This window comes from Gobius niger, assembly GCF_951799975.1.
Source record: "Gobius niger genome assembly, chromosome: 12".
NCBI lineage: Eukaryota > Metazoa > Chordata > Actinopteri > Gobiiformes > Gobiidae > Gobius > Gobius niger.
In genome coordinates this window covers 12951775-12965829 of record NC_136863.1, presented here as the reverse complement: position 1 = coordinate 12965829, position 14055 = coordinate 12951775, and the positions used below count along the sequence as shown (strand labels likewise).

The following is a 14055-nucleotide window of genomic DNA, read 5'->3' as shown; positions in this document are numbered from 1 at the left end:
AGGAAGGTGTACCTCATGGAAATTGTGTGTAGATCAGGCCAAACAAGATACACTGTGCCAGAGGGACAGCTCTCCATCAGCATCCAAGCAATCTCTCAGTCTCTCTTCCTCTTCACTCCACACTTTCACAGACCTCTTCTGTAGACGCTTTACTTTCATGCCTGTGTGTGTGTCTGTCCGCTGCTCTGCTGCTGTGTGTGCATGTGAGAGCGCCATAGACATAAACCAGAAAGGGCCAAACCACTCCCACATGTTGCTTTCAAAAGGGGAGGCCTTGGGTCCCCCGCTTCGATCTGCGGTCTTCCTTCTTCGGTTTGGGTCGCGGGGCCGCGCTATGTCGTCGTTCAGCGCAAATCTCTTCATATCTTTAACTTTGGGGCTGTTTTTCTATGTGGATGCAAACGGCGACCACGCAGGCCATTATGGTAAGCAGCTATACGGTCTTGCGCAATATCTGTGCACAGTGAGCTTGCATTCACTACGAGTATTATTATTTGCTTACCGACTCCGTTGTTGATTTGAAGCAGTTGATTATTTAAAAATCTGTTGCTTTTGTTTGTGCGTGTTGTTTTTTGCGAGAACAACCTTATTACATTTGCCTAATAAGGTCAGAGGAGAGAGAGTGAGAGTCTCCCTCCGTGTCTTTAACACGGCTCATCAAAAACTCCTTCAGTATCTTCTGTCTATGCAGCAGAGAGAAGGAGTGATGCAGAGGGTGGGTGCGTCTTCAGTGATGAGGGTGTGATATCGATAGGCTATTGAAACTGAAAAAGCTGAGTCAGCACATCTTCTCCCTTTAGGAGAGAATATTGGAGTAGTTTAATAGTTTATTTTAGTGTCACCCGCCACTACACTGTACTTGCACTTCAATAGCATGCAGAGGTGAGTCGTATACAGTTACATTTACTCAAGTACTTCAGTAACTTTTTGAAGTCATTGTACTTCGTAGAGTAGTTTTATCATATACTTTTCACCTCTACTGGACTAATATGATAATGAAGTATCTGAACTATTCAATTTTTAAGTGGCAAAAGCTTAATGTCCATCCATCCATTTTCTTCCGCTTTATCCGGGGCCGGGTCGCGGGGGCAGCAGTCTCAGCAGAGATGCCAAAACTTCCCGGTCCACACACACCTCCTCCAGCTGTTCTGGGGGGACCCCGAGGCGACACCAGGCCAGCTCGGAGACATAGTCCCACCAGCGTGTCCTGGGTCTTCCACGAGACCTTGTCCCACTAGGACATGCCTGGAACACCTCCTGCGGGAGGCGACCAGGAGGCATCCGGAACAGATGACCTAGCCACCTCAGCTGCTCCTTTCGACGTGAAGGAGCAGCGACTCTACTCCGAGCTCCTCTCGGGTAACTGAGCTCCTCACCCAATCTCGAAGGGTGCGCCGAGCCACCCTGCGAAGGAAACTCATTTCGGCCGCTTGTATTCGCGATCTTGTCCTTTCATGTGATACATAAAATAGATGTAGTTTGCATCTTTTTGTATATTTTCTGGCATCTCCTTTGGAATATTTGTTATTTTACATCATTGCATACCTTCTTTCCTCAAATTTTGTAAATCAGACTTTTATGCTCAGTTTCTCAGTACTCACAATAAAGTAGCATTTTCAAAGGTACTTTACTTTACTCTTCTTTGGTCACTACTTAAAGTAAAGTTACTCTTACTTGAGTAAATGTTTTAGCTACTCCATCACTTCTGATTACATTTATTGTGTCTTTTCAGCTCCTTTTGTTCAAACAACACTGGGCAGCTTGAAAGGCACCTATGTCCCTGTGAAGGGCAAAGAAACTGGTGCACACGCCTTTTTGGGCGTTCCATTCGCCAAGCCGCCTGTAGCCGCTCTGCGCCTCGCTCCACCTCAGGCTGTAGAAGGATGGGATGGAGAGAAGAATGCCACTCAGCAGCCGCCAATGTAATCCATCTTTTATCTGCAAGTTGATTAATCACGTTTCTACAGTAAATCATTCTTATTCCAGGTGCATTCAAAATAAAGCAATTTCAAAAGAATTTTACTCTAAACTTGGACTGGAAGTAGAAATCCCAGATGTTTCCGAGGACTGCCTTTACCTCAATATTTACACTCCTGCAAACAGAGCTCCTGATGCAAAGCTCCCAGTAAGAACCAGCTCCATACTAAATATATGCATTAGACAAAGTGCATTGAATAAAACATTGTGCTGTTCTTTACAGGTTATGGTTTGGATCCATGGAGGGGGGCTTGACGGCTCTGCAATGGCTGCTTATGAGGATGTGGTTGTGGTGTTGATACAGTATCGCTTAGGACTTCTGGGATTTTTCAGGTGAAAATAAACTAGGTCTCTTTGTTTCCTTTTTGGAATCAACATCCTGTATAACAAATATCTATAGCAGACATTTGGAAATCATATACAACCTTTTTCCAACTGAACTCTACATGTCAAACTAATGTGCATGTTTTGAATAATGAAAGTCCTGTAATTATGAATTAATTTCAGCACCGGTGAGCCGGACATGGCTGGAAACTTTGGCTTTTTGGATCAGGTTGAGGCTCTGAAGTGGGTGCAGCAGCACATCCACAATTTTGGTGGGAACCCAGATCTAGTCACTATATTCGGGGAATCAGCAGGAGGATGGAGTGTGTCCTACCTGGTAGGTAACACAAAGCAGTTGATACTTTAACTCGACCTACTACAGTACTTCCAAATCTCTGTTTAATGTTACAGCATCTTTCGCCTTTGTCCAACGGTCTGTTCCATCGTGGCATTGCACAGAGTGGTACAGCTGCAACTGAATTTATACAAAAAGACCCCCTTCCAGTTGCACATGTAAGTGTCTGAAATACAAACTGCATCCATGTGATACAGTATTTGTATCAGGGATGCACCGATTCTGATCGATACAAGAAAAATATTACTGGTATGTATTTCATTTTTTTTATACTCAATCGATATCTGTTTTTGGTTCCACTGTTTGCAAAACAACTACTTTAGTGATTTAATCTTGGTGCATAGGACATATGCACATGGGTGGGTCTAACCACAAATGTACAATGATTATGAAACTTTAAAAAGGGTAAGAACATAAATGATATAACTAAAACAAAACATAAAATATAGGAAAATCAAAAGAAAAGAGAAACCTTGGGGAGGAAATTTAGTTTAGTTTGGAAGAGTCCTCTTGTCTTTGTAGAATGTTTTCACTCTCTGCAAACCAAATTCCTATGTGAGAAACAAATTGTATGCTACTTTTAAGGAAGTTCTTCAGGAATAGGCTTGAACATCGGCAGAGACCTCTCAAATCGGTATCAAAACGATAAAATCTGGACCGGTGCATCTTCAATTAGTCCAGTTCCTCACACATGAATTGTTCCATAGGTAGTTGCTAACATGTCTGGCTGCAGCACTGAAAGCACTGAGATGATTCGAGACTGTGTGAAAAAACTTGATCTTCAAAAAATAGTGGAACTCGCTCAGGTCTGTTTATTTATTTATTTGTTTATGTATTTATTATCGTGTTTGCTGTCTCATCCTCATACTTTTTCTCACTATTCCAATACAGATAAAAGGACTGAGGTATCCAGTAACTGTCGATGGACTTTTCTTGACCAAATCTGTGGATGAGGTGTTCCGTAATCATGAGATTATAAAGGTTCCTTTCATGACGGGTGTAACAAGTGACGAAGGCGGCTGGTTACTGGCCGGAGTAAGTAATAAGTATTTAGACACACTTCACACACATATTTGATTCTTCTGCTACTCGCTCAGCTTTATTCACCACCAAACTGGACCGAGGGAATGACTCGGGAGGAGGTTAAGAGCAGCTTGTCCCTGTTATATTCTGATGTGAGATTTGCATTCTGGGTACAGCTTCATTCTATTTTATATTGGTCTAACTAAAAGTGTGTTTTTGTTTTAAGCCTTTAGATGTAGCATTAAATTTAATAATAGATGAATACACCGGAAAAAGTGAAGACCCCCAAAAGCTTCGGAAGGCCTTTACTGATTTGATCGGAGATTTTATATTCAACTTCCCTGTAAAGAAAACCATCAATGCCCATAAAGGTTTGACATAGCACTACCATTGGCAAAACATTCAGAAGATCTGAAAGGTATAACAAAGAGAGCAGTATACTGAACTGGTCATTTGTATTCGCTCTAGATTCTGGGGCTCCTGTGTATTTTTACGAGTACAACTTTGTCCCTCAAATGCTAAAGAGAACGAGGCCCGATTTCGTGGGAGCGGACCATGCAGATGATATCTTCACTGTGTTTGGATTCTGCTTCACTACACATGTTAAATTGAATGGTAGGTGCACAGTTACATTTTTATATAACCCTCTTTCGACTCACCCTAAATCTAGATATTTGACACACATTTATTTTCATTTTATTTTCAGAGGAGTGCTCCAAAGAGGAGAAAGACCTCACCAAAACTGTTATGAAATACTGGGCAAACTTTGCTCGCACTGGGTACATACCATCAGTTAAGATATCATTGTACAACTATTACTACTTAGTTAGTGATGCATTGTTACTTTGCTTGTACTAAAGGTCTCCTAACGGGGATGGACTGGTGCACTGGCCAGAGTATGGACAAGAAGAGAACTACCTGGTTATTGACACGGAGCAGGTGGTCCGTCAGCAGCTGAGGAAAGAGCGCTTTGAGTTCATGACTCAGACGCTCCCAAAGATGCTGCAAGAGATTGGGAAGAAAGACCACATGGAAAATTAGGACAATTCAGGAGGAAATTTCCCCCCAAAAAATTGCCACGCAAGAGGTATGGCATAAGGGGGTAAGCAATGTCAAAATCGGCCCTCCATCATAGAACCTCCGGCCCTCAAGTTGATTTTGAGGAATATTATTACACAATCACAGATCAAATGCCTGTTAAAGTACTCTAGAAATATAAAAAATACTTTCAATTCCTTTAAAGTTTCTTAGCACCCATTTAGGCGTACGGCATGATGTACGGCAGTGGCATTTGTAGAAAGTGATGTTTTACTTCGGCCTAAACCGGAGGGTCCGGACCTTGATCTGTTGACGTAGAAAACCGGCTCTCCACCAAGCAAACTCGCCAACCCTGATATATCATATATCATTGATCATGTATGTGTCATTTTGTGATGATTAACATTTTGTGTTTTTGATCAAACAGTCCTTTTTCTTTACATAAAACATGTATACAGACAGAAAATGTTGCTTCATAATACAAATGTGGAGAAACTATATATATATATATATATATATATATATATATATATATATATAAATATATATATATATATATAATTATTATTTTTTTTTTATTATTATTTTTTTACATCATGTAAACATTTTTAAACTCTGTCTAGTCCCTTTAAATCATTGGCTGACTCTTCTTTTGAAGCAATAACTGCTTTCTTGTAGTTGCAGATTAGACGCTCACAACGATCTGAATCTTGGATCATTTTTCTTTACAAAACTGTTGCAGTTCAGCAAGATTCCTGGGTTCACTTACTTTTTCCTCCCTGTCCTATGAATGTTTACATTTTATGGCCAATAGAAATATGATCAAATGTAAATGTTTGGGTGGTATTTGTTTAGGCAGACACTGTTTATTTATTCTTCAGATCAGATCCGACCACATTTTATTTAAGCAGAAATGTGACAAAATTCCAAAGCATACCTCTTAAACCTCTTAATGCCCGCATTATCCATTTTTTCCACGTTTTGTCCAGTTGGGCTTTACCCAAATCTAAAAGCTTCTCGACTGGAGAGTAACACCTCATTTGAAAGCTAAGACAACATAAATTGATCTTTTTCCTCACGTTGTTGCCATGTCGTCGCTTTTTTGCCAGGTTTCCATCACGTTTTTTTGGGACGTTTTTTCATTGTTTTCTTTGTCACTTTTTTGTTGCTCTTTTTCTCATGTTTTTGTCATATGTTTGCCACTTTTTTCATTATTGTTCATTATTGTCGCTGCTTTGTGGCTTTTTTGTTGTGTTTCTATCAGAAATGTTCCTAACATGTCACTTTTTAGTGATGAGAGAGTTTCACAACTTTCAGGGAGCAATACTCTCACGGTGATGTAACAAAACTAGCCTTCTCTCAGTCCATAAAAAGGCTGTGTACAAATGCATTGTTTTTACTGAAAGACAAAACTAATTTATTCAACGACCCCACACACACACACACACACACACACACAATATTGTCCCTTTAAACATTGTAATAAAAATAACTTTTCTGCCCAACATTTCTTCATTAGTTTGCTGCTTCACTGAAATAAAATGATAGTTATTACTTACAACAGATGTTATCCATCTACAGTCTGGTCCATAAATATTGGCTCTATAAACCACAACAAAAGATTTGAAATGAAACAACCAAGGTGTGCTTAAACGACAGACTTTCAGCTTTAATTTGAGGGTATTTACATGCAAATCAGATGAATAGTGTAGGAATTACAACCGTTTGTTAGTGTGGCTATCGCCAGACAAAATATCACAAGTTATATTTAGTTATTTTGGTTTACGATTGTCCATAGCCGTTTATTGGGCGATACGAATGTCTATCATATGCGTCTGAACGTAGCCATAGCCAATCGTATCATCGTATCAGATGACATTTGACTGTAAACTTTTGAGCTAAACTATTAGGAACACGGTCTAAAGCTTGATCAAGGCAAGGCAAGTTTATTTGTAGAGCACAATTCATACACAAGGCAATTCAAAGTGCTTCACAGTTGAAAAAAAAATTACAAGAAAACAGATAAAATCAATAAAAACATCTGCATAAAATTAATCAATTGTAGTAAAAAGTAAGAGTGCAGATAAAATACTCTCAGTCATATGCATGGGCAAAAAGAACTGTTTTCAGCCTGGATTTGAACATTGTCAGAGTTGAGGCCTGTCTCATGTCCTCATGAAGACTGTTCCAGATTTTAGCTGCATGAAACTGAAACACAGCCTCACCGTGTTTATTATTGACTCTGGGAACCACCAGGAGACCCCTCCCTGAAGTTCTCAGGGCCTGAGATGGTTCATATGGCTCTTAACATGTCAGAGATGTACTTCTGCGCTAATCCATGAAAAGACTTATACATAAGCAGATGTTTTAAATTATATTCTCTGAGTGACAGGAAGCCAGTGCAGAGACCGGAGCACTGGACTAATATGGTTGTATTTCCTGGTTCTTGTCAGGACTCGAGCAGCAGCGTTCTAGATGTACTGCAGCTGTCTGACAGCTTGTTTAGAGAGGCCAGTGAGCAGCCGTTACAGTAGTCTAGCCTGCTGGATAAGTCTCTCTAAGTCTGGTTTTGACACTATTCCTCTGATTTTAGCAATGATTTTTTTGGTTTTAGAGAGAGAGACTCAAGGTGACTGATAACACTTGTGTCTGTGGGCTAAAAACAATTATCTCAGTTTTGTCTGAGTTTAGTTGATCAGTTCACAAACTGATCTGTTGGATGCAGTGACAGAGTGTATCTACACTACAGGCCCATGTTCACCAGCCGTCAGTGACACATAGATTTGACTGTCATCTGCATAGTTGTGGTACGACACATTGTTGCTGTTTATTAGCTGACCCAATGGAAGCATGTACAAGTTGAATAAGAGGGGCCCCAAGATTGACCCCTTGGGGACTCCACAGGTCATGGCAATTAAAAGATGGAGTCGCTGCTGTCACGTTGGATCTGTAAATAAACTTTTTTTTTTTTTTAATCCGTAAACAAACTGCATGCGTCATCGTCTTGCCGTCCCTATTTGTTCTGTGATTGGTTCCCAAATCCATGCAAAAATATCGGCCATGGTCCCCAGGCTGTTGTGCAGTTCGAAATTATTCGAGCGCACACAGCAGGATGGGTTTACCCAGGCTAACCGTTTATATGTGTGCCTCCCACTTTTGAAGGGGCCAAAGGTATTGGGACAAAGTACAATTTATAAATCCAACTTTTTTCTTTTTCATATTTGATTGCAAATCCTTTGCAGTCAATTACAGCCTGAAGTCTAGAAGGCATAGACGGCACCAGATGCTGGGTTTCATCCCTGGTGATGCTCTCCCAGGCCTCTACTGCAAATGCCTTCAGTTCCTGCTTGTTCTTGGAACAAGCAACTAGCAACTAATCAATGGAGCGTTCTACTTATGTTGTGAAGAGCCGTATAATAAACAGTTTTAATGCACACCAGTTAGCATTAGAATGTCCATAAAAATAGGAATTGAGTCCTATTTTTATGGACCTGACTGTATTTTCAAAAGCATTAAAACCTGTCATCTGCACCTTAAGTCCTGCTGAGTTACTAACATATGGTTTCTTTGTGTTTATTTGTAGGTCTCCTAACGGGGATGGCCTGGTGCACTGGCCACAGTATGGAAAAGAAGAGAACTACCTGTTTATTAACAAGGAGCAGGTGGTCCGTCAGCAGCTGAGGAAGGAGCGCTTTGTGTTCATGACAGAGACGCTCCCAAAGATGCTGCAAGAGACTGAGAAGAAAGAACACATAGAATTATAGGATAATTCAGGAGAATAATTATTAAAGTGTTCTTCGGACCTCACTTTCTTGTTTGTCTCACTCACTGTTGGTTGAATTGTCCTGTTTGATTTTTTTACAGCATAATCATGTATATCAGCGGTAAGCAACGTCAGGCCCGGGGGACAAAACCGGCCCCCCTTCATAGAACCTCTGGTCCTCAAGATGACTTTGAGGAATATTATTACACCACCAGAGATGAAGAAGAATGAATGTTTATTCGGTTACAAAAATATAAAACAAAAAGTACAGTATGTACTGCAAATTCGTCACAGACAAGGCGGGTAACCGAAAAGGTGTAGGCTGAAGCCGTGGCTTATTTTTCCTACCCTGTTTACAAAACAACAAAACAACATCTACCCATCAAAGACGTTACAAAAAAAAACACATGTATACAATATATTATATATATATACATTCACACATATACAGTACACATTTTTTTTCTTTACTAAAATAATAATATGGTAAATTGTAAATACAAATGCTTGTTTGTTTCTCTATTCCAATTTATGCACAACAGTAATGCATGAGCTTAACTTAACCACATTTTCTTAGGCATTTTTTATATATTTCTCAAAAATTAAGGTTTTAAACTGTTTTTTGAAATAATGAATGGAATTGCTTTTGTTTGTGCGTGTTGTTTTTTGCGAGAACAACCTTATTACATTTGCCTAATAAGGTCAGAGGAGAGAGAGTGAGAGTCTCCCTCCGTGTCTTTAACACGGCTCATCAAAAACTCCTTCAGTATCTTCTGTCTATGCAGCAGAGAGAAGGAGTGATGCAGAGGGTGGGGGCGTCTTCAGTGATGAGGGTGTGATATCGATAGGCTATTGAAACTGAAAAAGCTGAGTCAGCACATCTTCTCCCTTTAGGAGAGAATATTGGAGTAGTTTAATAGTTTATTTTAGTGTCACCCGCCACTACACTGTACTTGCACTTCAATAGCATGCAGAGGCGTATACAGTTACATTTACTCAAGTACTTCATTAACTTTTTGAAGTCATTGTATTTCGTAGAGTAGTTTTATCATATTCTTTTCACCTCTACTGGACTAATATGATAATGAAGTATCTGAACTATTCAATCTTTAAGTGTCAAAAGCTTCATGTGATACATAAAATAGATGTAGTTTGCATCTTTTTGTATATTTTTTGGCATCTCCTTTGGAATATTTGTTTTTTTACATCATTGCATACCTTCTTTCCTCAAATTTTGTAAATCAGACTTTTATGCTCAGTTTCTCAGTACTCACAATAAAGTAGCATTTTCAAAGGTACTTTACTTTACTCTTCTTTGGTCAATACTTTTAAAGTAAAGTTACTCTTACTTGAGTAAATGTTTTAGCTACTCCATCACTTCTGATTACATTTATTGTGTCTTTTCAGCTCCTGTTGTTCAAACAACACTGGGCAGCTTGAAAGGCACCTATGTCCCTGTGAAGGGCAAAGAAACTGGTGCACACGCCTTTTTGGGCGTTCCATTCGCCAAGCCGCCTGTAGCCGCTCTGCGCCTCGCTCCACCTCAGCCTGTTGAAAGATGGGATGGAGAGAAGAATGCCACTCAGCAGCCGCCAATGTAATCCATCTTTTATCTGCAAGTTGATTAATCACGTTTCTACAGTAAATCATTCTTATTCCAGGTGCATTCAAAATAAAGCAATTTCAGAAGAATTTTACTCTAAACTTGGACTGGAAGTAGAAATCCCAGATGTTTCCGAGGACTGCCTTTACCTCAATATTTACACTCCTGCAAACAGAGCTCCTGATGCCAAGCTCCCAGTAAGAACCAGCTCCATAGTCTGATGTAAATACATGCATTAGACAAAGTGCATTGAATAAAACATTGTGTTGTTCTTCACAGGTTATGGTTTGGATCCATGGAGGGGGGCTTGTTTATGGCTCTGCTTCTACCTATGACGGCTCTGCAATGGCTGCTTATGAGGATGTAGTTGTGGTGTTGATACAGTATCGCTTAGGGCTTCTGGGATTTTTCAGGTGAAAATAAACTAGGTCTCTTTGTTTCCTTTTTGGAATCAACATCCTGTATAACAAAAGAATATAACAGACATTTGGAAATCATATACAACCTTTTTCCAACTGAACTCTACATGTCAAACTAATGTGCATGTTTTGAATAATGAAAGTCCTGTAATTATAAATTAATTTCAGCACCGGTGAGCCGGACATGGCTGGAAACTTTGGCTTTTTGGATCAGGTTGAGGCTTTGAAGTGGGTGCAGCAGCACATCCATAATTTTGGTGGGAACCCAGATCTAGTCACTATATTCGGGGAATCAGCAGGAGGATGGAGTGTGTCCTACCTGGTAGGTAACACAAAGCAGTTGATACCTTTAACTCGACATACTACAGTACTTCCAAATCTCTGTTTAATGTTACAGCATCTTTCGCCTTTGTCCAACGGTCTGTTCCATCGTGGCATTGCACAGAGTGGTACAGCTGCAACTGAATTTATACAAAAGGACCCTCTTCCAGTTGCACATGTAAGTGTCTGAAATACAAACTGCATCCATGTGATACAGTATTTGTATCAGGGATGCACCGATTCTGATCGATACAAGAAAAATATTACTGGTATGTATTTCTTTTTTTTTTTTCAATCCTCAATCGATATCTGTTTTTGGTTCCATTGTTTGCAAAACAACTACTTTAGTGATTTAATCTTGGTGCATAGGACATATGCACATGGGTGGGTCTAACTACAAATATACAGTGATTATGAAACTTTAAAAAGGGTAAGAACATAAATAATATAACTAAAACGAAACATAAAATAAAGGAAAAGAAAAAGAAAAGAGAAACCTTGGGGAGGAAATTTAGTTTAGTTTGGAAGAGTCCTCTTGTCTTTGTAGAATGTTTTCACTCTCTGCAAACCAAATTCCTATGTGAGAAACAAATTGTATGCTACTTTTAAGGAAGTTCTTCTGGAATAGGCTTGAACATCGACAGAGACCTCTCAAATCGGTATCAAAACAATAAAATCTGGACCGGTGCATCTTCAATTAGTCCAGTTCCTCACACTTATGAATTGTTCCATAGGTAGTTGCTAACATGTCTGGCTGCAGCACTGAAAGCACTGACATGATTCGAGACTGTGTGAAAAACCTTGATCTTCAAAAAATAGTGGAACTCGCTCAGGTCTGTTTATTTATTTGTTTATTTATTTATTATCGTGTTTGCTGTCTCATCCTCATACTTTTTCTCACTATCCCAATACAGATAAAAGAACTGATGTATCCAGTACCTGTCGATGGACTTTTCTTGACCAAATCTGTGGATGAATTGTACCGTAATCATGAGATTATAAAGGTTCCTTTCATGACGGGTGTAACAAGTGACGAAGGCGGCTGGTTACTGGCCGGAGTAAGTAATAAGTATTTAGACCCACTTCACACACACATATTTGATTTTTCTGCTACTCGCTCAGCTTTTTTCACCACCAAACTGGACCGAGGGAATGACTCGGGAGGAGGTTAAGAGCAGCTTGTCCCTGTTATACCCTGATGTAAGATTTGCATTCTGGGTACAGCTTCATTCTATTTTATATTGGTCTAACTAAAAGTGTGTTTTTGTTTTAAGCCTCTAGATGTAGCATTAAATTTAATAATAGATGAATACACCGGAAAAAGTGAAGACCCCCAAAAGCTTCGGAAGGCCTTTACTGATTTGATCGGAGATTTTATATTCAACTTCCCTGCACAGAAAACCATCAATGCCCATACAGGTTTGACATAGCACTACAATTGGCAAAACATTCAGAAAATCTGAAAGGTATAACAAAGAGAGCAGTATACTGAACTGGTCATTTGTATTCGCTCTAGATTCTGGGGCTCCTGTGTATTTTTACGAGTACAACTTTGTCCCTCAAATGCTAAAGAGAACGAGGCCCGATTTTGTGGGAGCGGACCATACAGATGATATCTTCACTGTGTTTGGATTCTGCTTCACAACTACACATGTTAAATTGAATGGTAGGTGCACATGTGTTACATTTTTATATAACCCTCTTTCGACTCACCCTAAATCTAGATATTTGACACACATTTATTTTCATTCTATTTTCAGAGGAATGCTCCAAAGAGGAGAAAGACCTCACCAAAACTGTTATGAAATACTGGGCAAACTTTGCTCGCACTGGGTACATACCATCAGTTAAGATATCATTGTACAAGTATTACTGCTTAGTTAGTGATGCATTGTTACTGCTTGTGCTAAAGGTCTCCTAACGGGGATGGACTGGTGCACTGGCCAGAGTATGGACAAGAAGAGAACTACCTGGTTATTGACACGGAGCAGGTGGTCCGTCAGCAGCTGAGGAAAGAGCGCTTTGAGTTCATGACTCAGACGCTCCCAAAGATGCTGCAAGAGATTGGGAAGAAAAACCACATGGAAAATTAGGACAATTCAGGAGGAAATTTCCCCCCAAAAAATTGCCACGCAAGGGGTATGGCATAAGGGGGTAAGCAATGTCAAAATCGGCCCTCCATCATAGAACTTCCGGCCCTCAAGTTGATTTTGAGGAATATTATTACACAATCACAGATCAAATGCCTGTTAAAGCACTCTAGAAATATAAAAAATACTTTCAATTCCTTTAAAGTTTCTTAGCACCCATTTAGGCGTACGGCATGATGTACGGCAGTGGCATTTGTAGAAAGTGATGTTTTACTTCGGCCTAAACCGGAGGGTCCGGACCTTGATCTGTTGACGTAGAGAACCGGCTCTCCACCAAGCAAACTCGCCAACCCTGATATATCATATATCATTGATCATGTATGTGTCATTTAGTGATGATTAACATTTTGTATTTTTTATCAAACAGTCCTTTTTCTTTACATAAAACATGTATACAGACAGAAAATGTTGCTGCATAATACAAATGTGGAGAAACAATAAATACATATATATACATCATGTACACATTTTTAAACTCTGTCTAGTCCCTTTAAATCACTGGCTTCTTTTGAAGCAATAACTGCTTTCTTGTAGTTGCAGATTAGACGCTCACAACGATCCGAATCTTGGATCATTTTTCTTTACAAAACTGTTGCAGTTCAGCAAGATTCCTGGCTTACTTTTTCCTCCCTGTCCTGTGAATGTTTACATTTTATGGCCAATAGAAATATGATCAAATGTAAATGTTTGGGTGGTATTAGTTTAAGCATTCTTCAGATCAGATCCGACCACATCTTATTTAAGCAGAAATGTGACAAAATTCCAAAGTGTTCACATACATTTTCCTCCCACTGTGCATTTTACCTCTTAATCCCTGCATTATCCATTTTCTCCACGTTTTGTCCAGTTGGGCTGTACCCAAATCTAAAAGCTTCTCGACTGGAGAACTATAGGCCAGAGAAACACCTCATTTGAAAGCTAAGACGATATAAATTGATCTTTTTCCTCACGTTGTTGCCATGTCATCGCTTTTTTGCCACTCTTCCATCACGCTCTTTTTGGTCGTTTTTTTCATTGCTTTCTTTGTCACTTTTTTGTTGCTCATTTTATAGTCTTTTTGTCATATTTTTGCCACTTTCTAG

At 39.5% G+C, this 14055-nt stretch overlaps 1 protein-coding gene across 1 annotated transcript; it reads left to right on the top strand.

Moving 5' to 3' along the window:
• The first annotated feature begins 259 nt into the window (after positions 1–259).
• LOC306971261 (cocaine esterase-like) lies at positions 260–13009 on the top strand. The gene is made up of 13 exons (XM_079567483.1): positions 260–425; positions 9888–10077; positions 10142–10280; positions 10363–10496; positions 10671–10824; positions 10900–11001; positions 11558–11656; positions 11738–11881; positions 11946–12023; positions 12098–12242; positions 12340–12489; positions 12584–12656; positions 12736–13009. The coding sequence occupies exons 1-13, from the start codon at positions 335–337 to the stop codon at positions 12914–12916; spliced, it is 1680 nt and encodes a 559-aa protein (XP_079423609.1). The 5' UTR covers positions 260–334; the 3' UTR covers positions 12917–13009.
• Positions 13010–14055: the final 1046 nt, after the last annotated feature.

What these genes read in the sequence shown, in the direction of transcription:
- LOC306971261 (XM_079567483.1), top strand. Translation starts at nt 335, where the DNA reads ATGTCGTCGTTCAGCGCAAATCTCTTCATATCTTTAACTTTGGGGCTG. An exon ending in CTCCTGATGCCAAGCTCCCA is followed by an intron (nt 10,281 to 10,362) that starts GTAAGAACCAGC and finishes TGTTCTTCACAG; the next exon opens with GTTATGGTTTGGATCCATGG. An exon ending in TACACATGTTAAATTGAATG is followed by an intron (nt 12,490 to 12,583) that starts GTAGGTGCACAT and finishes TTCTATTTTCAG; the next exon opens with AGGAATGCTCCAAAGAGGAG.